The following is a 24,373-nucleotide window of genomic DNA, read 5'->3' on the forward strand; positions in this document are numbered from 1 at the left end:
ATATATATGAAACAAGAGCAATGAACAACAAGAATTGCAGTGGTCGGTAAAAGAGTAAGTATTTCTTCATCCTCAATCAAAGTCTCAAATTGAAATTTCTCTAGATATGGAATTGCCTTTATTAGAGATTGAACTTTTATACTCAATATGAAATTTAAACCGAACGTACTAGCTAATTGTGTTAAGATCTTCACATCATGCATAAATATAGTAACAAATTTTATAATCATAATTAAATTATTTGATAATGTAAAAAAAAAACAAATTATAGTATCAGTTGAGATACATAGTCCAAAAGGTGTTCCTCCTGCTCTTCTTCAAATTAAATTTCTTAAATTTAGTGGAAGCTGGATACATATCAAAATGTTTTGATAGATCGTATTTTAATTTTAGATATATTTCTCCTTATTCTAATACATCACGTAAATTAATGTATCCGATCGATTCATCTCGTAAAGTAATATTTCGATATATCGCATATGTCCCGACACATATGTAAAGTGATGTATCCGATCGATACATTATGTAAAGTAATATATTCAATTTATACATCACATAAAGTAGATATTTCTGTAATATTTTCAAATGAACGGAGATCTTAAAGAATATCGTAAAATAAATTCTATATTTAGATAATCTTTTCAAAAAAAAATATATCTACACAATCAAGCCACTACATGTTATCATTTATAAACATAATTAATAGTAATCGGATAAAAATAGTATTTTCAACCCGATGTGATAAGTTTAAAATGTATTAATCTAAGCTTATATGCTAATTAAACTTAATTTTAAACACTCTTACCCTATTTACTTTTTTGGTAAACATCACTTTATGAACCAAACTCTTATAAGTTCAAATATCAGTTTTGAGTGTGTGTTAGTCAATAAATTTTTTTAATGATATGATTTTCGAAAAGTATTTTTTGAAACATTTACAGGACCCTCCATAATGATCCGGAGGAACAATACATATAGCCTCACCATGACTCACACAATTTTTTTAAACTTTTGAAGGTTACTCAATAAAAATTAGATAATTTTTTCGTGTATACAATCAATTTATTTTAATTAAATATAAGCTTAGTAACATTTTTTATCAAACATATTATCAACTATCGAGTTTCCTTAGGTACGAATTCACCTTTGTTATAAGGGAGAGTTCTCTCAAAAGACTTTTCCTTGCGAATCAAATTTAATCAAGTTTCAATATTAATACCAATAACCGAGCGGATTTTTTTCCCCCAGAACATTCTGTTTAGATATGTAAACAAGATAGGCACGTCCTTGTATATTCCTCTAATAATGTATTGGTTTCATTCTCAAAGAAAAGAAAGGAAAATGTTCATTTATAAATTATAGACCAAATTAGATATTATAAAAAGCAAATTTTATAATAATAATAATATTGACCTACAAATTAGAAAAATAAATGTTGAATAACATGCAAGGAACAATGTTAGTTTACAAGCACATGCAACACAATTCAAACTCATTACTTTGATAATATATATATTAATAATCATAGTTCAGTACATCTTCATATCAAAATCAATAATACATGAATTAACAAAAGAGAGTGAACTTCCTAAATTACTCAAAAGTAATCGATATTATAAAATTTCTTCATTTCATCGTAGATATCCTCTCTTAGATATTCATCAAAATCATCATCTTCCATGGATTTATCTTCGATATTATTATTAGTCGTTTCACCCACATTACTATTCTCGCCAGTTTTTTCTTCCACAATTTCAGACTCAACACTATTGCCGTTAGTTTTTATTCCAACAATTCCAGACTCCACATTATTATCTTCCACAACTCCAAACTCAATGTCAGTCATTTCACCCATATTACCATTCTCGTGAGTCTTTCCTTCCGCAATTTCAGACTCAACACTATTATCATTAATTTGTGTTCCCACAATTTCAGACACGACATTATTATCTTCCACAACTCCAAACTCAATGTCAGTCATTTCACCCACATTACTATTTTCGTGAGTCTTTCCTTCTGCAATTTCAAACTCAACACTATTATCGTTAATTTGTGTTCCAACAATTTCAGACACGACATTATTATCTTCCACAGCTCCAAACTTAATGTCAGTCATTTCACTCACATTACCATTCTCGTGAGTCTTTCCTTCCGCAATTTCAGGCTCAACACTATTATCGTTAATTTGTGTTCCAACAATTTCAGACACGACATTATTATCTTCCGTAATTACAAACTCAATTTCATTCATGTCGACTTTGTTCCCTTTTCCTAGAACCTTATTTAAACTCTTTGCCATCATTTTTATCCTCTTCTTCTTGAAATGATCTTCTTCTTTATCCACTTCCTCACCATTACTTTCAACTAATTTCTCTTCCTCCATTAAAGACTTTTTCCTTTTTCCATTATCAACCTCTTCTTCATCGTCAGAAATTTCAATAACCTTATTTACATCATTCTTCTCGTTAGTCTTTTCTCCCATGGTACCAAACTCGGCATTATTCTTATTAATACTTGTCCCCACAAGTGGGGGCCGCAAAAATTCTGGGTCAGGCTCGAAAGTATTTTTTTCTTTTCCCTTATTTTTCAACTCCTCATCAAAACTGGTCTTCTGGGTTGGGCTCGAAAGAATCCAAGATGTGACATCTTTCTTTTCGTTAGTCTTTTCTCCCGCGGTGCCAAACTCAGCATCATTCTTATTAATACTTGTCCCTACAAATGAGGGCCACCAATATTCTGGATTAGGCTCAAAAGTATTTTTCTCTTTTTCCTTACTTCTCAACTCCTCATCAAAACTGGCTTTCTGGGTCAAGCTCGACAGAACAGTCCAAGATGTGAGTGCATACCCTAAAGCCTCAGATGCAAATGGGTATGGATTGTAATTTGGGTTTAACATATTCGACACGTACATGAAATTGTTCTTGATGAGTTCTTGATCGTGAGTGTAGAGAGGAAGATTGAGGATAAAATAGTGATTTGGGAAGTTGTTAGTGGTGATAATGATAAGCAAAATATTAGCTATAAAAAGGATTTGTGAAGGGGCAATTTGATTTGGGTCAATCTCAATAGCTTTAAGAGCATAAATACGACAATCTTCAAAGTTCCCTTGTTGAACAAACAATTCAGAGGCATTGGGAAGAAATTATTTAGGATAAAGACATAATTTTTCAAAATTCAAATATTTTAATGGAGTATTAACTTATTTGACTTTTTAAGAAGTTTAAATTTGGACATTAAGTAAATGAGTGGGGATTATTTAGGATAAAGACATATTTTTCAAAATTCAAATATTTTAATGTAGTATTAACTTATTTGACTTTTTAAGTAGTTTAAATTTGGACATTAGGTAAATGAGTGGGGATTACTTAGGATATATAGTATGTATTTTGTAATAAAGAAAATAATTAATTAAATAATAATTTACAAAAAAGATATTATTATACTTTAAAAAAATGAAAAATTAGATATATCATTTTTTAAAAAGTGTGGAAAAGATTATTGAATGATACAATATTTTTTTAAAATTTTTTTTGAATATAATTAAAAGGTACTTGTTTAATATAAATAAATCATCATTTAAAATCAATATAGATAATCAATTATTAAGCTTTGCGGATGCACCAATAAGGATGGGTAGGAGGTTGATTGTAGCAAAAGTTATGAGATATACATGTAGGTTGAAAAAAACTGAAAAAGATAAGTAAACAACAAATTACTCAACTTCACCTTACTACGAATATATAAATAAAAAGATACGAAGTTCGCTTGTGAATTTATATATTTTTGTTAATAATATTATATTGACCTACAAATTGGAAAAACAAATGTTGAATAACATGCAAGGAACAATGTTAGTTTACAAGCACATGCAACACAATTCAAACTCATTACTTTGATAATATATATATTAATAATCATAGTTTAGTACATCTTCATATCAAAATCAATAATACATGAATTAACAAAAGAGAGTGAACTTCCTAAATTACTCAAAAGTAATCGATATTATAAAATTTCTTCATTTCATCATAGATATCCTCTCTCAGATATTCATCAAAATCATCATCTTCCATGGATTTATCCTCGATATTTTTATTAGTCGTTTCACCCACATTACTATTCTCGTGAGTTTTTCCTTCCACAATTTCAGACTCAACACTATTGTCGTTAGTTTTTATTCCAACAATTCCAGACTCCACATTATTATCTTCCACAACTCCAAACTCAATGTCAGTCATTTCACCCACATTACCATTCTCGTGAGTCTTTCCTTCCACAATTTCAGACTCAACACTATTATCATTAATTTGTGTTCCAACAATTTCAGACACGACATTATTATCTTCCACAACTCCAAACTCAATGTCAGTCATTTCACCCACATTACTATTCTCGTGAGTCTTTCCTTCTGCAATTTCAAACTCAACACTATTATCGTTAATTTGTGTTCCAACAATTTCAGACACGACATTATTATCTTCCACAGCTCCAAACTTAATGTCAGTCATTTCACTCACATTACCATTCTCGTGAGTCTTTCCTTCCGCAATTTCAGGCTCAACACTATTATCGTTAATTTGTGTTCCAACAATTTCAGACACGACATTATTATCTTCCGTAATTACAAACTCAATTTCATTCATGTCGACTTTGTTCCCTTTTCCTAGAACCTTATTTAAACTCTTTGCCATCATTTTTATCCTCTTCTTCTTGAAATGATCTTCTTCTTTATCCACTTCCTCACCATTACTTTCAACTAATTTCTCTTCCTCCATTAAAGACTTTTTCCTTTTTCCATTATCAACCTCTTCTTCATCGTCAGAAATTTCAATAACCTTATTTACATCATTCTTCTCGTTAGTCTTTTCTCCCATGGTACCAGACTCGGCATTATTCTTATTAATACTTGTCCCCACAAGTGGGGGCCGCAAAGGTTCTAGGTCAGGCTCGAAAGTATTTTTTTCTTTTCCCTTATTTTTCAACTCCTCATCAAAACTGGTCTTCTGGGTTGGGCTCGAAAGAATCCAAGATGTGACATCTTTCTTTTCGTTAGTCTTTTCTCCCGCGGTGCCAAACTCAGCATCATTCTTATTAATACTTGTCCCTACAAATGAGGGCCACCAATATTCTGGATTAGGCTCAAAAGTATTTTTCTCTTTTTCCTTACTTCTCAACTCCTCATCAAAACTGGCTTTCTGGGTCAAGCTCGACAGAACAGTCCAAGATGTGAGTGCATACCCTAAAGCCTCAGATGCAAATGGGTATGGATTGTAATTTGGGTTTAACATATTCGACACGTACATGAAATTGTTCTTGATGAGTTCTTGATCGTGAGTGTAGAGAGGAAGATTGAGGATAAAATAGTGATTTGGGAAGTTGTTAGTGGTGATAATGATAAGCAAAATATTAGCTATAAAAAGGATTTGTGAAGGGGCAATTTGATTTGGGTCAATCTCAATAGCTTTAAGAGCATAAATACGACAATCTTCAAAGTTCCCTTGTTGAAGAAACAATTCAGAGGCACTGAGATAATTTTGAAATTTCAAATTAGGGGTTTTATTTGCTATGTATCGCTGGAGCGCGGCCATTGAGGAAGATGAAGATGAAGATGAAAAGGAACTACAATGGAAATTTATGTTAAAAATATATGTTCTATATATACACAAAATGAAATGTCAAAATGTAGTAAATTATTTATTATCTGATTAGTTGATAAATTATTAATTTTTCAACATTTTGGAATGTACAAAATAGGACATTATGTAATTGGGATGAAATTATTTAGGAAAAAGACATAATTTTTCAAAATTCAAAAGTTTTAATGGAGTATTAACTTATTTGACTTTTTAAGATGTTTAATTGGAGATTAGGTAAATGAGTGGGGATTATTTAGGAGATAGAGTATATATTTTGTAACCTTTTTAAGGAAAATAATTTATTCAAATAATAATTTACAAAAAAACATATTATTATACTTTTAAAAATGAAAATTTAGATATTTCATTTCAATAAGTGTGGAAAAGACTATTGAATGATACAATATTTTTAAAAAGAATGGGGTATAATTAAAAAGTACTTGTTTTATATAAGAATAAAAAGTTATTATTTTTGTCTTGAATTTTTAGATCGATACGTATTCAAGAGGGACGGAGTGATATATTAAAGAAAAGAATATTCTTTGATAAATTCTACTATTTTTATAGGGAAGTTCACACAATCATTCAAATATTAGTCATATTTTAAATTATTTGAACTCTATTTTAAAAATAGATATTTTATTTTACGTGTCCATTTAAATATAATTAGAGAATTTTATTTTTATTTTTTCACACTACTTTTAATATTAAATAATTATATAGAATAATACAGTAAATTTAAATTAGAGTTATAACATGGTTTTTTTAAATGGAGATAGAGTGTAAAAAAAAAAATTTAAACAGTGAAGTAATTTTATTTCGTAACCCAATGTAATAAGTTAAAAGTGTGTTAGTCTCAATTTATATGCTAGTCAAACTGAATTTCAAACACACTTACCTTATTTACATTGTGGTAAATATATAAACCAAACTTCTTATAAATTTAAATTAGCAAAAAGTCATAAACAAATAGAACTTCAAGTAATGACCAGGGAAACAATATGTATAGCTTCAATATGATCTACATTATTTTTTTTAGTATTTACGAGTCACTCAACATGAATTAGGCGTATTTTTCTTTTTTCGTGTATTAGTTAATGATTCTATTGTGATATGAATTTTGAAAAAGAAAATCAATTTTTTTACCGGATCCTTGTAATGACCTGGAAATTACTTATAGCCTCACCATATTTCACATCATTTTTTCATATTTAGGAGCCACTCAACAAAAATATATGATTTTTTCAATTTTTTTTGTATGTCAATCAATTTGTTTTAATCATATATCCGCTCATAAACACTTTTAATTGAACATATCAATTAATTATTAATAGTTTAGAACACTTCTGTTTAGATACGTAACTGTTCGGAAACAAGATAGCATAACCTTATATATTCATAACAATCGTGAATTGATGTAATATATCGCAAATACATGATTAAATTACACTTAAAACAAAATGAACAAAAAATAAATAAATTATCATTCAAACCGAGGCGTGAATGCCTCGCTTTATTTAAGGAGATTCAAGTTAACTGCGACTTAATCTACATCGATTCAACAATATGTATCTTGACTTGTCCCACTAAACAACGTCGTAAAACTCAAGCAGCTCTTGATTAGTTGAAGAGTTAAAAGCTCCACGAAAAGAACATCTTTCTTCAACATATAACTGGCCTCTCTGTCATAAAATGCAGCAATACTCGATTATATATCAATTTTCTATCCTAATCTTCAATTTATATAAAATTTTTTATATATGCTCGGTAAATTGAAGTCACGTCATGCCATCACCTAAGTTCTGCTACAAATCAATTTCTCACTCCTCCTCACTCGCAAAACTATACAACACTTCATAATTGATTATCAAAATCGAGTTGAAAAAATATTTTATTATATTAAGTTTGATCTTTATTTTTAGTATATCATTTGAGACTTTACAACATGAGTCTATAATACTAAATTTTTATGCTTTTTTTTTTTTAATTCTTACTTGCTTTAGCATCCAAACTTTTCTTTAAAAACTTCTTAAATATAGACATTAACGTTTGATTCTTTCCTTATTTTTATTTTACTCATGCCTAAAATAATAACTACTAAAAATGAGAATTACCATATTTTAGACTAGGAAAACTTGCAACTTAATAAAAAAAAAAATCAAAATCCAAGAAAAAAGAGGGGGGAAAAAAGAAGGAAAATTTAAAATAAAATAGGTAAATAGAATACACATATTGTTTCATTTTAACGCCTTATTATTATTAATAATAATAATATTACAAGTATTTACTTATGTCTCCTTTTTTGTAATCAAATTTTCCTTTTTTTCCCCTTCGAGCTTGACGTAGTTTTCTTCAAAGTATGTTATTTTTAGTATAATGTTTATATTAATTGGCAAGAGTATAATTAAAAAGAAGAAAAATAAGGAAATAATTAAGAAATTAGAGTCTATAAAAACAAACAATATAGTGTATGCACATAACAAATTGAGTTTAGGCTTTTACAATATTAACGTAAGTTTCTTTTCACTTTGAGTTATTATTTTTTCTTTAAGAATTACAATAATGTTGTATTAACGTAGTAGAAAAAGAAGCTACTTTTACTATATCGATAATTTTGATTTCATTTAATTTTTTATTAACTTTGTTATTTTTGCATTCAACAGTTGCTCGAGCTAGTTCTGATATAGAAAAAGCAAGAATGTCATCCTCAAAAAGCAAAACCATCGACAATTACTGGGAGAAGTTAGCAGATACGAGAGAACAGATAGAAAAGCAAACAAATGATCTTAAAAATATTAACGTGCAACAAGAAAATGTTAAAGACAGATACGAGGCCACAACTTATATTTGGAAGTTGAACGACAAGGAAGACCAGCTCGAAGACAAACTCGAGAAAAGAGGGATTCCTAAAAGAATGATATAAACAATTTATTATTTTCTAGTCATTAGTAAAATGTTTAGATTAAACTAATTAAGTTTTAGGACTTTTTTTATTTGTTTCTAGTAGTAAAGTTTTATATTCCCCTCATTCCTTTTTTTTTTTCCAAATATTAAATAAAGAAAGATTTAGTTTAATTTACCATTGCACATCTCATTCATTGATAATTGATCTACCTAACTTTACTTTCAAAATTTCAATTTCAGTAAAAATATATAAATAGCAGCAGCCTTAAAAGATAAAAATTGATAATTATATCTAAAAATTTTCATTTAAGTAAACAATGGAACAATGATATCATTGCTAGTAACAAATCCACACAACATAAATCATGTTGAATACTTTTATTTTAAATCGAGGGTCAATTAAAAACCGTCTCTCTACCTCATAAAGGTAGCGATAAGATCTGTGTCCAAAAACCGAGTATGTTGATGTTATTCATATCATCACTTTCTGTAGACCCAAGATACATTATGTATCCAAGTTGATAAAAGGGCCAAAAATAAGAAGACAACAATTTACAAAAGCCTCTCAAGACTAGAAAGGTATGTTTTAACAGATCAAACTAGCACAGACATTACATGGAATTTGGCATAACTCATTCTATAACATAAGCGAAAATCGCGAGAAAATAGATTTGAACAAATAAAAAAAATCTACAGCTCAACGATCTTTCCAGTTAACCATTTGGCTACTGAACAGAAAAAATGAATTATTTACCTTTTATGATGTAAGCTTTCCTGTCAAAAATGTTCTGGTTCAAGTGTGGAAGGTGTTAGGATCGAATCCACACACACTTGATGAATGAAGAACACAAGAATTTTCGAGAGAGAGATGAGAGATCTACAGAGAGAAAGAGAGAAACCAATAGTTCGTGGTAACACCCCGTAGGTCAACTTCCACGGCGGTGGGGTATATATTTATAATTCAGAGTATGAACAGTTACAAAGAATAAATGGAGAATGAACAGTACAACCTAAAATTCATGACAGTACACCAAATATTAATCAGGCTCCACAACCTAACAATTCTCCCACTTGGAGACTGATTCAGTCATCCAAAAAATACATTCTAAAAAAAAAATCTATTCATTATAAACATCTTTACCGCACCGCAACATCTGTAGCAACAACTACAGAAGACTAACCGAGGTTTTTAATCAAAAGTCTGAATTAAATTTTTTATCTAAATTTTTGATACAAAATTTATCAAAAAATGTTATCTTTCTTTAATAGACTATAGTACTAAAAGAAAACAGTTTTCAATCTTGAAAGTCATTTATTGAGTGATTATTTGCTTTGTGTAGTCTGTCATTTTGACTAATTGGGGTTTGATTACTTGAGTAAAATTTCATTCTTAATTAAGGTGGAACACTAGTCATTTTTTCCTATTAGATTGATAATAATTAACTACTAGCTGCTATAACAATATATTGAATGTAATCGCACACATTAGATATCGAGAGGATATAATATCTTTGTGAAAGATTGAAAGTTAGTCATTTTTTCCTTTTAGATTAAAGTAGGATTGCAAGAAAATACGATAATAAATTAATAAGATACAAAATAAATAAAATAACACATAGTAACACTTATTGGAGAAAAAAAAACTACACAATCACTAAATACTACTTTTAGTGAGAAACCACCTACCTCTCCCACATATATAACGTATGGCAATTACATCTGACTACCTATTATCTTTATGCCCTAATTATCGATTTTCATCATTCAATTACCTACTATGTACCTTTCGACTATAATTTTTATCATTCGACTACTCTAATTTCAATCTCCACGTCTACCTATCAAAAGTGATGTCCTAAGCCTTAATAAGTTGAATTCATACAATATCATATCTAATCATTTTTTCATCTATTTTTCTTCAATCTACCTCTACTTCCTCCGTCTCCTGCTACAATCAACATTTCACATCTATGCTCTAATTATCAATTTTCATCCTTCAGTTACCTACTATGTACCTTTCTACTATTATTTTTATCATTCGACTACTCTAATTTAAACCTCCACGTCTACCTATCAAAAGCGATGTCCTAAGCCTTAATAAGTTGAATTCATACAATATCACATCCAATCATTTTTCATATGTTTTTCTTTAACCTACCTCTACTTCCTCGTCTCTTGCTACAATCAACATCTCACATCTTCTTATCGATGCATAACTCTACTCTCTCTTCACATGTTCGAATGATCTCAATTTCATTTTGTTCGTCTTATCCGTCACATCTGTCATCCCGATTTATCCAGTATAATCTCATTTCTGCTCCTATCTCTCTTAATACAAGTAATAAAAGATAAATAATATAAGTAATTTATTATTATTAAATAAAAACAAAAAACTTTTCCAATTTTGTCCAGTTCCCATCTTTACAAAAACTCCTTTTCCATCGTCGTCTCTTTCTCTTCTGCAACTACTTTTTCTGGTCCAAAAAAAATGGAGAATCAGCGATTCAAAGCAAAGGACACCCATAATACGAAATTCAAAACTTATCTCACTGCCTCTGAATACTTTCTTCAGCAACGAAACTTCGAAGATTGTCGTAATTACGCCTTAAAAGCCATTGAAATCGATTCAAATCAAACTTCCCCTTCACAAATTCTCGCTATAGCGAATGTATTACTTCTCTCTACCACCATTAACGAACACCCAAATCACTATTCTATCCTTAACCTTCCTCTCTACACTCAAAACCCACAACTCATCAAAACCCATTTCAATAACGTTACCAATCTGTTAAACCCTAACAAAAATCGGTACCCATTTGCTTCGGAAGCTTTTGGGTTTGTACTCAAAGCTTGGTCTGTGCTTTCGAACCCGACCCAGAAAACCCGTTTTGATAACGATTTGAAAAACAGGGGAGAACAGAGGGGTAGTTTTTGGACTGTGTGTCCTTACTGTTACTATGTGTATGAGTTTTTGAAGGATTATGAAGATTGTTGTTTGAGATGTCAGAATGAGAAATGTAGAAGAGTGTTTCATGGGGTGCCTATTGTGGGCCCATCTCCGCCACCTCAGGTGGCGGAGAAGGGTGAGTATCACTGCCTCGGGTTCTCTGTTTTGGGCAGTGGTACTCACCCTTTGTGGTCACCTTTTGTTGCTACGAAGACTAACGAGAATAATGTTGAGTCTGAAATCGCGGAGAAGAATAATGTGGATGAGTTCATTGAAATTTCCGATGATGATGAGGATGATAATGGAGGAAATGAGAAATCTTTAGGGGTCGAAGAGTTATTTGTGGAAACTAATGGGGTGAAAGTGGATACGGGAGGTGATTTCAAGGAGAAAAGGCGAAAAATAGAGGGGAAGAGTTTAAATAAGGTGTTAGGAAAAGGGAACAAAGTTAAGATAAATGAGATTGTTTATAATGATGATTTCGAGACTAATGAGAATAATGTTGAGTTTGGTAACGTTGGAGAAAAGACTAATGAGAATACTGTTGAGTTTTTTACGAGAGATGATATATATGTGAGGATGCAAGAAGAATTTGATATTGGGACATTGTTCTTATATGAGTAATTGAGGAAGAGAGTCATCTACTTTGTTAGTATTACTAGTAATGGATGGTATACTTTAGTGTTACTTAAATATTGAAAAGTCTAAACTTATGAAATATTTTTGTATTAGAGTTGAAGTTTTTGTTTGAAATAGTCGAGTTATGGAAATATTGGTTGATTTCTTGTCACTCATTTAAATATTGATTGATAGAGTTATGTGTTTATGTGACGTTGTAATTATCTTGTGAAATTAGTTAAAATGTGTGTAAACTGATATGGATACCACCATTATGAAAAGGAATCTTGTTTGAATGTGCTTATGGATTGGTGGTAACAAGCTTTGCCAAGACTCTCAGGTTATGGGTTATTGACTCTTTTGTATTTGGGCAGTTTGGTTCACCATTTGTTGGCCTTTTTGTTATCTTTTGCCTCAATAGAACAAATGTTGAATTCTTGTCCTTGTTAATTTTTTCTCTTTTTTCGCTTGGAACATTTGCTATGTCTTTTATTTGAGCTGAGTGTACTAGAAATAGTGTATCTATCTTTTCAAGGTAGGAGTTAAAGATTGTGTACGTATTATTCTCTTAGACCTCACTTACAAGATTACACGGTGTGTATTGGTATTCAACTGTTAACTTAGCAGAACTTGCTTGACTTTACGATACACTTGTTATTCAATTTTTGTGCTAGGGAAAGGTAATATGTATTCTTGTAAAATAAAGTGAGATGCACTTAGATATACGCACACTTCATCCACCAAAGAGACTTTTTGTACGGGTTCAAAAAGAAAAATGATCGTAACTTAATGAAGGTAAAAATTTACTCGCTTTCTATTAAATCAATGCAATCTGCTATAGTCAAGCGATTTAGGGTCATGCATATTTAAAGTCTCAATACGTGAAAATATACAGTTGTTAATTATGATTAATTAAGTTTCATTATCATAAATTACTAAAATGAAGTGAAAACATACTATCATTAGTTATGGTTAAATGATAGATATGAATATTTCAATATGTGTCATATACACATTCATTGACTTTGATATAAAGGTTTACATATGTGGGTAAGTTTTTTTCGTTTACATTTATTATAGTTATTAATATGTCGTATTAAACTTCAAAGTATTGAGAAATTCAATAAGTTTTCGAAACAAAAATAGTTAGAAAATGTGATAACTCAATAGTAAGATATGAAGAAAATTAAACAACATATATTAATACACATGAAAAATAAGAAACTAATACTACTAGGAAGAATAAGAATAGAGGAGGCTAGCCCTTGCCTCTGTCATAAAATGCATTAATACTCGATTATATATCAACTTTTATTCTAATTTTCGATCTATATAATTTTTTTTATATATGGTCAGTAAATTAAAGTCGCGTCATGTCATCACCTAAGTTCTACTACAAATCAACCTCTCACTCCTCCTCACTCGTAAAACTATACAACACTTCGTAATTGATTATCAAAATCGAGTTGAAAAAATATTTTATTATATTAAGTTTGATATTTATTACTAGTATATCATTTGAGACTTTACAATACGAGTCTATAATACTACTAAATTTTTATGCTTTTTTTTTCTTTAATTCTTACTTGCTTTAGCATCCAAACTTTTCTTAAAAACTTCTTAAATATAGACATTAATGTTTGATTTTTCCTTATTTTTATTTTACTCATGCCTAAAATAATTACTACTAAAAATGAGAATTACCATATTTTAGACTAGGAAAACACTTGCAACTTTAGAAAAAAAATCAAAATCCAAGAAAAAAAAGGGGGAAAAAAAGAAGGAAATTTTAAAATAAAATAGGTAAATAGAATACACATATTGTTTCATTTTAACGCCTTATTATTATTAATAATAATAATAATATTACAAGTATTTACTTATGTCTCCTTTTTTGTAATCAAATTTTCCTTTTTTTTCCCCTTTGAATTTGACGTAGTTGTCTTCAAAATATGGTACTCTAATTCTTATTTTTAGTATAATGTTTATATTAATTGGCAAGAGTATAATTAAAAAGAAGAAAAATAAGGAAATAATTAAGAAATTAGTGTCTATAAAAACAAACAATATAGTGTATGCACATAACAAATTGAGTTTAGGCTTTTACAATATTAACGTAAGTTTCTTTTCACTTTGAGTTATTATTTTTCCTTTAAGAATTACAATAATGTTGTATTAATGTAGTAGAAAAAGAAGCTACTTTTACTATATCGATAATTTTTTATTAACTTTGTTATTTTCGCATTCAACAGTTGCTCGAGCTAGTTCTGATATAGAAAAAGCAAGAATGTCATCCTCAAAAAGCAAAACCATCGACAATTACTGGGAGAGGTTAGCAGATACGAGAGAACAGATAGACAAGCAAACAAATGATCTTAAAAATATTAACGTGCAACAAGAAAATGTTAAAGACAGATACGAGGCCACAACTAATCTTTGGAAGTTGAACGACAAGGAAGACCAGCTCGAAGACAAACTCGAGAAAAGAGGGGTTCCTAAAAGAATGATATAATCTATTTATTTATTATTTTCTAGTCATTAATAAAATGTTTAGATTAAACTAATTAAGTTTTAGGATTTTTTTAATTTGTTTCTAGCACTAAGTTTTATATTCCCCTCATTCCTTTTTTTTTTTTAAATATTAAATAAAGAAAGATTTAGTTTAATTTACCATTGCACATCTCATTCATTGATAATTGATCTACCTAACTATACTTTAAAAAATTTCAATTTCAGTAAAAATATATAAATAACAGCAGCCTTAAAACATAAAAATTGATAATTATATCTAAAAAATTTCATTCAAGTAAACAATGGAACAATAATATCATTACTAATAACAAATCCACACAACATAAATCATGTTGAATACTTTTATTTTGAACCGAGGGTCAATTAGAAACCGTCTCTCTACCCCATAAAGGTAGCGGTAAAGTCTGCGTCCAAAAACCGAGTATGTTGATGTTATTCATATCATCACTTTCTGTAGACCCAAGATACATTATGTATCCAAGTTAATAAAAGGGCCAAAAATAAGAACACAACAATTTACAAAAAGCCTCTCAAGACTAGAAAGGTATGTTTCAACAGATCAAACTAGCACAGACATTACATGGAATTTGGCATAACTCATTCTATAACCTAAGTGAAAATCGCGAGAAAATAGATTTGAACAAATAACAAAAATCTACAGCTCAACGATCTTCCCAGTTAACCATTTGGCTACTGAACAGAAAAAATGAATCGTTTACCTTCTATGATGTAAGCTTTCCTGTCAAAAATGTTCTGGTTTAAGTGTGGAAGGCTTTCGTGTAGAATGCTTCTTTCTAATCCACAACTTCCCCAGAATGTTTAGATCGCCGTAAATGGGTAAAGCAACTGGCATACCTGTCGATGGAGAACAAACAGAACACTTGAATCGGGTTAGTTGTATATATGTCGTACTCTTTCTTGAGACTAGTCTGTATGAGTGTGCAACTTCTCTCGGTAAGTCAAGACCAAACTGATATAGATCATAGTTGAAGCTACAATAGATACACCAACGCAAACACAAACAGTCGTAGCACAAACGTACAAGAACCTGAACGAAGAAATGTCAATCTTAATCTCCATACAATATACATGATAAAGCAAAATATCAACTTTTAGTGACACTTACTTGGGAGAAAATACACTCCAAACAAATAAATGATTCCGCATTAGCAGCAACACAGTTGTGTAAGCAATCAAAAGAATGGAGTTCAAACCCAACGGAACCAGACAAGGAAAACCAAGTGTCCTCTTGAGCAACGATCCAATGTTGCCTTTCTCAGAAATTATGGAACTGCTCGTGTCCTTCACAGAATTGTACATCACCATACTAAGGAGGTGTAACATTGGTGAAGCGTACGTAATAATGAACATTAAGACACCAGAAAGTACAGTTGAGTGGTTCAACACACCCTGGCAATTAAATCAATGGGAAGCATCAGATTCAATATTAAGCAGACGAGAAATTAGCATGAAACACAATATTAAAGATTTTACACAAGAAACTTACGATAAAAGCCCCAGCAACATCGATTGTAGCTAGGGTGTTGGTGTTACCAAGACCAAAATGGCCTGCCATTCCCATGTAGTAAAGTGCAGCAATCTGACACAGAAAAGGAGAAAACAAGACTTGTGAAACTAGTATTGGGCGGCAGTCCTTAAAGACAAAAGACAAAGACGTCGTAATTGTTTAAAAAGACAGAAATAAAAAGAGAACTTGGATGAATATTTAAAAGATCTGACTGACCTCAACCCACTGCCTGCGATGCTGGTTGGAACCAGAAGAAAACCAAATGCTAGCTAGTACTTGTAGGAAGAGAAATAGTACAGGCATTGAGTTTACGGGCTGCTGCAACAATAGCTGTAAAAGCGACCAATAATATACGTAACTCAAGCCAATCACATATGCAGAATCCCTAAAACATAAACCCCAAGCCTTTCTTTGGACTTCAGGAACAGAAAGCGTACGATTTTGGAAAGGTATACACCATGGCACAGCAACAACAATAGTCGTTGAACAGAAACCTAGGACAACATAAATTAACTGAGCCATTACAGTAGCATCATAACTACCTGTACTGAATGCAACATCTTGATATTTAGTGATATAATGTAAAACCAGCCACCCTGGGAACAAGTGCATCAAGGAAACTATGGTCATAAAGTTCTTTTTTGACCGTCGGGACCACATAAGAGAAACTAAGCTTAAATTGATTATGATGATCACCGAAACCAGCTGGAGCAACTTTATATAAGTGTTTCCCGCCTGCTCTAACCATTTTGAAATGTCAGGAAGATTAGTCCAATTAACACCACCTTGATGCCATCCTCTCAGAAATCTCCCAGAACTGAGAATCACAAAAATTGAGCAAATCTGGATATAATTATTTGTTTTCAGTCCCAAGGTAGCACTTGTATTTTGCTCTGTCCTTGTTACGATATGCTGCATTACTTTCCGGAGAGATAACAAATAAAGCGAGGATGTCATGAAATGCCATATGTACTGTTCTTCCTCCACCAGAGAACTGGACCCCATGCTTATGACAACAATAACAATTACCACAAGAATAAAAACTTCATCCAAATGCCACCAGCTCAGGTCATTATTGGCACTAGAAAACTGCTGATTCTGCTCAGAGAAAACTTGCTTTCCTAAAAGAAACAGAAGGCTCAGCAGTATCAAACATGAAACGAGCATAGCGGCTACTCCAAATATAAGCCGGCCAACAGGTTTCTGAAAAACATTAAATAAAACTTAATACAAATATTGCACATAGGTAATAATACGACAGAATTAAAAATCATTGAACGCACTGCTCTATTACTTTCTGGAAATGCAAAAGAAAAATTATAAGGTTAAACTCACGTCAGTTGCTCTATGAGATAGCCACTCACTTGCAGTTCTTAAGAAATTATGATATGCCATAAGAATGCTGTGACAATTGTCCCCACTAGCAGATCTATATGAAATATGAGAAGAAAACAACACAAGAATTAGAATTTTGCTCGAATAAAATCTCCGAGAAGAAGTATGTCAAATTGGCTATTACAAACCATCAACCACCTTTTCTCTTCCCCGGACTTCCAAGATCTGTGAAGATCTGCAGCCTTCATATACAAACAACAAAAGGTCTCTTCCATACTACTGTAACCTCTTGTCATCTCAGATCCATCATCCCTGAAGTTGTCGCATGAGAAGTTTTCACATACTAAACCAGGTAATTGCGCTTCAAGGAGCCTAAGCAATTGCCAGGAATTCAACTCCAATAACCTGAGTTGTTGGTCAACTGAAATACTTGAAGAAAAAAAAAGAGGAACATGACTTACTTTATAATGCATATATAGTGCAAAAAAGACGAAATACATGATTCTTACAAGATGGTCACAATAAATGATGGGACTGGAAATAATGTATCAGGACTACTCTATATGCTGCTATTTATTTTCTCCTTTCATAGAAAGCGCGCTGTCACAACATAACCAGATAAGGATATTCAGTCGAGCCTGATTGATCTTGTCAAACTTGAGCACCAAGCCTAGTGAGAATTCCAACTATTTCCGTTAGCCTGAGCCTATTTGAGGTTCTCCAACGACAAGTTATCAGGAGTCAAAGTATAACCTCTCAATATTAAGCGTCCTAATATTGAAAATGCATACTTCTGTTAGATTCATCGTGAAGCCCATTCTACTCCGACTCTCCGAGGAACCTCACTCCTGAATGAACTAGCATTCACCATCATGAGCCATCAAAGAGAACTCTCAATCTCAGACTGAATTCAGCCCCCCAAAAATGTCCCTTCTAGTTCCAGGGTTAAAAAAAAGGACGCAACCTCCAAAAGTAATTTTTTTTCGTAGGAAACTGCATATAGCAGTCCTAGTTCCCTTTTCTAGTCAAAAACCAAGATAACAACCACTGATACCAGGAAGCACAGAGCATATGAATAAACTGGGATTCTCTGAAGAACATTGGAGAAGCACCCCATGTAAAACTATGATTAAATCATTAACAATCATTGCCTTTAACTCCCATATGATTAAACATGATAGATTTGTGGCATTTCAACTTCACCGATCAATCAACAACAGCCAAGAAGAATGCAGTCGGAGTATATTAAATAAGCATAGAACCAGTATGGTAAAGTGTAAACAATTCAGAAATCTCAACTAGTAATTGGATGAGCAGGGAACTGGAACAGCTGTGGTCTGTGCAGGAAAGTTTCTCATTTGTTGTTCAGATACACAGAAAAAACAAGATGAAGAAAAATGCAGAATTCAATTCTTTCGAACCCATGCCTCACTTGTGGATGCAGAAGGAACAGGATATCCAAACAAACACACAGATTTTCCTTATGTAGATAGTCATCACTACTACGTAACACATATTCTGACACTTATCCTTAACAATTATCACCAGATATCAACATTCTATATAGCTCAGAATTAACAACATATACTACCAAATCAGACCTGTTAATGATTTGAAAGTTTCTGGCATCAACATGCCAACGTTGTTCTTTGGTATCGGAACACCAAAAAGAAGAGCTAATGTTGAAGCAAGGTCAACCTGAAACACCACAATAATGCATTACTGATAAATAAACAAGTTGATGATTAAACCAATCTTATCAGTGTCAAATAAGGAAACCCTGCAACTACTATCACAAATAGCTTTTTTAAGATAAAACCAAAACCTCCTACAACATTCAACAAACACTGGGAAAAGGTCACTACTTATCAACTTACTTTTACCAGCACTTTTAGTTCAAGTTTTATTTTTGAAAGAATTTCAGACAACTTACTCTAGCAACTCTTTTATTACAATGTTTATATTGAAAAACCAATACTGCATAATTTATATTAGCTCCCATGCAGAACATGGGTGAAACACTAGATATATTTTAGAGACTTACTGCTAACTTATATATTTCTTCTTACATCATACCAATCATAATGGAGGTACTGCTGCACCTTAACAACCTAGCACCTATGTTACTCCGACTCTTCAAAAAAGTCGGCTGGTGCGTGTTGGATCCTCCAAAAGTGTTGTATTTTTGGAGGATCAAACACCAGTGCTGCAACGTTTTGGAGAGTTCGAGCAGCCTATCACAGATAACTGTTTCATGCAGAGAGCTGACCGTGCAAATGAAAAGAAATGGCAAGTGATTCCAATTTGCACCAATGAAACAATCCATTAAAAGTTAAATCAACAATAAAATTCATAGTCACATACCTGGTTGGCTTTGTTAGGGGTGCCAGATGTACTTTCAAAATTAGTAGGACCAATAAAAAGTGCCAACGAGTCAGTTTCCTCAAATGATGATCCTCCATGATTTCCATTTTCGGTCATTCCATGGTCACTTACTACCAACTGCAAATGTGTGCACCATAAACAAGACAAGGGATTATTACATTCAGAATATTCAGTCTGTTGTTGAATAATCAAATGATATCTTCACACACTAGAGGAGTGTGATGCCACAAACACTTGCTCCACTATTCAACAGGAATATCAGGTAACTTGTTGATATATTACCATATTCATACGTTAAATTCTTTAATTTTTTTTATAAGATAAAGAATGGATTCGATATTGGATGGGGAATCATATTCACATGTTAAAAATATTAAAAAGAAGAAATAATACTTCAAATTTGATCAAGATGTAGGTCAATATTGTTAAAGGTCAATTGGAAGTGCTTAAACCCCAAAGCTAGGTGGTGCTTCCCTTTGCAGAAAGCATCAACATATCAAGGAATGAGCCCAGCGCAAATGGGCTCTACTTTGGACAGAGCGCCAATGAACAATAAACAACCAGCAAAGAGATATATCAATTGTTGAAGAAACATATGGATGTGTTACTTATCAATTTCGAGCTTAATTTACAGCTTTTACTTTTACTTCTGTATTTCACTTAATTGAAGTTTTTCCAGTTACTTTGTTCATATAATTTTTTTTGTGCAAATTACATTTATATATTTTTGGAGTAAAATAGAAAAAGACAAGTACTCAAATGTCATAGTTAACGGCAACAATGGTTCATTACTTGTTACTACTCCATATCTATAACAAGGCAATGCTTTTTAGTCCGGAATATCACGGATAACTGCTAGCTTATTGATAAGCTACACAACTCTTGGAGAAGAGATAGAAGCACAAACCAAGAGTGTCCGTCCTTTATCATTATTGTTGGTAGGTAAAGAATTCAGATCGATCATCTTGATCACTTCATCCATCTCTTCAAGTTTGGGGGCCATCAGCACACTGTAATAAACACCCCAAGAAAGTATTATGGATGTATTATCATCTTTCTTCTTTGGAAACTCAATGCAAACTGCAAATTAACATGGCACACCTATTGCGCCCACCAATATGTCCAACATGATCCAAGCCAAGATAATGGAGAATCTGAAACAGTGAAAGCTTGAGTTAAATGAAGTAAAGACAAACAAAAAAGTAACTATACAGAAAAAAAAGATGAACTATCAGCAACATGTTCATGGATCTCACAAGATGCAATGATTTAGACGTTTTGATAGAGAGGGCCTGGGGGTGGGGGGTGTACTTTCATCTATTTTGAAACGAAAAACCCGAACAGAATATGCAAAATAAACTTTCTGTAAAATTAATTATAAAACATCTTGTACTAGAACATCCAGATGTATCTGCTAGTTCAATAATGATCTCCACATATATAGAAAACAAATATTCTCGAAAAAGGAAGATGTTTAATAGGTTTACAGGTGTTAGTTGGAATTTGAAACATCAACTGAGCATGCCAACAAAACAGGCACGCAAATATAGTTGTTCAATGGAAGGATGACTACACATGTATGACCATAGAAAATAAGACTTAAGTCATTAGGTTTTAAATTTGTGCTCTCAAAGCAGCAGATTCTGGAACATCTTATATGAAGACCAGTTCAATATATACTCAAGAAGGAAAATCTCTTTACTTAAGCATCTGATTAATGGTAAAAATAGTCTATCAGTCTCGGCAAAAGCACTATGTCCTCACTAAATCAAGCAAAGTAAAAACAATGTATTAGAAGCTGAGCAAACCTAAGCGACGAGGCCTAAGCACTTTGGTCAAAAGTAAAACATGTAATAAAGAGCACTTCACATGCATAGCAAATTGCCACTTCATGATGCCTTTAAGACTGACAAAGTGAAGCGAGTTCAATGAGGTGTGCTACATTCACTCACTTCTGTCTAACTTTCTATGCGAAGGCAAGCCCTTGGAAGAGAAGCACTCTTCCTCTACTTGGGGCAATTGATCTGGATCTTCCTTCCAATGCTAACCAAAACATAGATTGCCTCGGTTCATTGAAGGAACAACTTTTCATATAAACTAAAACTTAATTTGGTAGGGATAGGCATTTTCTGCATCACATGTCGAAGTAAATTAACCTTGATGAATTACACACATCAATAATGATAAGATGGTGAGTACACAATTACGATGATGATGATGATGATGATTTGTCAGGCTGAGCTTTGATTAAGTACAATAATTACTGCTACATTGTAAGACGTAAAGCCAGAAGTTGCTACTCTTCTTCTGGCTGCTTCCACAGGGTATGCTCCTTCAATTTTATCATTTTGAGCAACTATAGTTCTCTTTGTTTTCTCTCAATTGATTTAACTAGTTCTTAGGAAAATGTTTAACAAACAAACAAATATAAGGGAAAAAGAGATTACCAGAAGACTCCAGTCAGCACGACTAAGTTCATCAACCAAATGTCGAGATACATTTTGATCTACTTGGACAGTGTCTTTAACCTGCAGGATGAATTCCATAAGCAACTAAGAACTTCAACTTTTCAACACCAGGCACAAGCAAAGCAATTAAATCTTACACCTTAAGCAGCATTCGACCTAGATGTAGATTACAACTCCACCCCCAAGATATTTGATCCAACAAATAACTCAAAAAAAGGTATTTCACTAGCATGGCTGAAGACACTTTCTGTGTTTTCGCAAACCAAGAAACTAAAGAGAATAAATGAACAAACTACACCAGCAGAGAGGAGAAAATCGCTAAACCACAAGAACAATAGGAGAGAAAAAAGAATTATTGAATAAGAATGCTTCGAATTCCTGGTTTTAAAACGGACTTACAAAGAAACTGCTCACTCCATCATGCCTCGAAAACATTCCAGGAAACAACTTAAGCCATGTCTCATCACCATGCATCACAAGTTTCCAACCAACTTTTAGGAATTGAACTGTAACAGGAAGAGAAATCATGGGTCATGTTAAGACATCTAATCTAGAAACCACTAAATCAATTGACAATCTATAACTTAAAAGGGACTTTGTTCTTTATCATGTAGAATTTTAAGAAGATTTTCCAACTAACCAATTATGTTGTCATCCAGCAAAGCTTGTGTATTGAAGTTGAAGGCAACATCCAAAAATCCCCCAACTGCTCCAGAAACCATGGCCTGCAAGCACACAGCTACTGAGAAACCAACTTCTTAAACAGGAAATTTGTCCGAAACTCATTCAGCTTACCTTCAAGCGAGGCATTGTGACAGTAGGAGGTGCAGCCTTTGCATGATAGCCAATTGCCCTCCCCTTACTCAATAAGGATTGAGTATATGGCATAGCTTCCATGAAAGACTTTGGTGGAGGTTCACCATCTTTCCCAAGCACGAATTCTGCTGGAAGACCATCAATAACCTAAACAAACAGATTTGATCAGCAAAAAAGGAAATCATGTTTCCAACCAGACAAAGCCCTGAAGGATTCACAAGTAAAACATTCTCAGGCAAGACTAAACTAACAAAAAGCACTCACCATGAGTATCAACCGGTCAAATAAAGGAGGCACCAAAGACAATTCCTGCAGTTTTACCAGATTAAACACCATAACTTATAAGGAGAATAGAGCACTTCAGCATATTCAATGCAAAAGCAGCAGAAAACCACATTAACATGTTCACCGAAAAAACAACATGACATTCCTATAAAAAATCTCAACAAGTTCCAAACTTTCAAGAACCTTCATAAATTCTGAACATGCCAGATTGTATTCACAATTATACACAATAATATCAGTTATATATAGTACTTCATACAAATGAGATAACACAATTTACTACAAATATGATCTTCTTAGCCCAAAAAAACATATCCCCATCCCCAAAAGAGAAGAAATACACCAAACTGATACAACAAAAAAAATTCTACAAAATATGATCTTTTTAGCCCAATAAAGAACACCCCCACCACCCACCACCCCAAAAAAGACACCAACCTGGTACAAATATTTGAGCTGACTATCTGATAAATTGGTGGTATTCTGAAACTCAGCTGCATCTGCTCCAGGCGGATAAAAACTCTCCACCCCACTGAAGAAATTGAGGAAAAACATAACAAAGAAGGGAAATCACAACGCTTACTATACAATTTTCCAGAATAAAAATGAAAATTCCAAGCTCTTACAATAATGAAACAAGAAAAGATTGGATTTTTAGGAAATGAAACTTAAAAAATCAATTCTTTTTTTTTTTTGAGTACCTGAATCCAGAGAGTGCTGGTTTAACAGGGAAGAAACCAAGAACAAAGAGAGCAAGCCCAAATACTTGTATCAAAACTGCTAATACAGCAATTACTGTTAGCTTTTTACATGTTAATGAAGATGAATCCATTTTTTTTTCTTTCTTCTTCCTCTTCACTTTCTGTATGTGTGTTTTATATTTTCAAGATCCTCAACTCTTGGGGTGGGTGGGGGGTGG

The 24,373-nt window shown here is 32.3% G+C and overlaps 3 protein-coding genes across 3 annotated transcripts; 1 reads left to right on the forward strand and 2 right to left on the reverse strand.

Moving 5' to 3' along the window:
• Positions 1–1,597: 1,597 nt before the first annotated feature.
• LOC107003571 lies at positions 1,598–2,896 on the reverse strand. Its single transcript, XM_015201906.1, has one exon. The coding sequence runs from the start codon at positions 2,894–2,896 to the stop codon at positions 1,598–1,600; it is 1,299 nt and encodes a 432-aa protein (XP_015057392.1).
• An 8,074-nt stretch (positions 2,897–10,970) lies between these two features.
• LOC107004265 lies at positions 10,971–12,267 on the forward strand. Its single transcript, XM_015202497.2, has one exon. It carries the CDS (start codon positions 11,029–11,031, stop codon positions 12,109–12,111), a length of 1,083 nt encoding a protein of 360 aa, XP_015057983.1. The 5' UTR covers positions 10,971–11,028; the 3' UTR covers positions 12,112–12,267.
• A 2,690-nt stretch (positions 12,268–14,957) lies between these two features.
• LOC107002854 (GPI ethanolamine phosphate transferase 2) lies at positions 14,958–24,346 on the reverse strand. The gene is made up of 17 exons (XM_015201044.2): positions 24,156–24,346; positions 23,893–23,986; positions 23,434–23,478; positions 23,149–23,316; positions 22,994–23,078; positions 22,753–22,859; positions 22,333–22,413; positions 20,987–21,039; positions 20,793–20,895; positions 19,865–20,002; positions 19,102–19,198; positions 17,699–17,921; positions 17,501–17,594; positions 16,382–17,368; positions 16,145–16,237; positions 15,764–16,047; positions 14,958–15,685 (listed from the first exon to the last, which is right to left on the reverse strand). The coding sequence occupies exons 1-17, from the start codon at positions 24,284–24,286 to the stop codon at positions 15,562–15,564; spliced, it is 2,907 nt and encodes a 968-aa protein (XP_015056530.1). The 5' UTR covers positions 24,287–24,346; the 3' UTR covers positions 14,958–15,561.
• Between the last annotated feature and the right edge of the window lie 27 nt (positions 24,347–24,373).

The sequence above is a fragment of the Solanum pennellii genome, chromosome 11 (genome assembly GCF_001406875.1).
Source record: "Solanum pennellii chromosome 11, SPENNV200".
NCBI lineage: Eukaryota > Viridiplantae > Streptophyta > Magnoliopsida > Solanales > Solanaceae > Solanum > Solanum pennellii.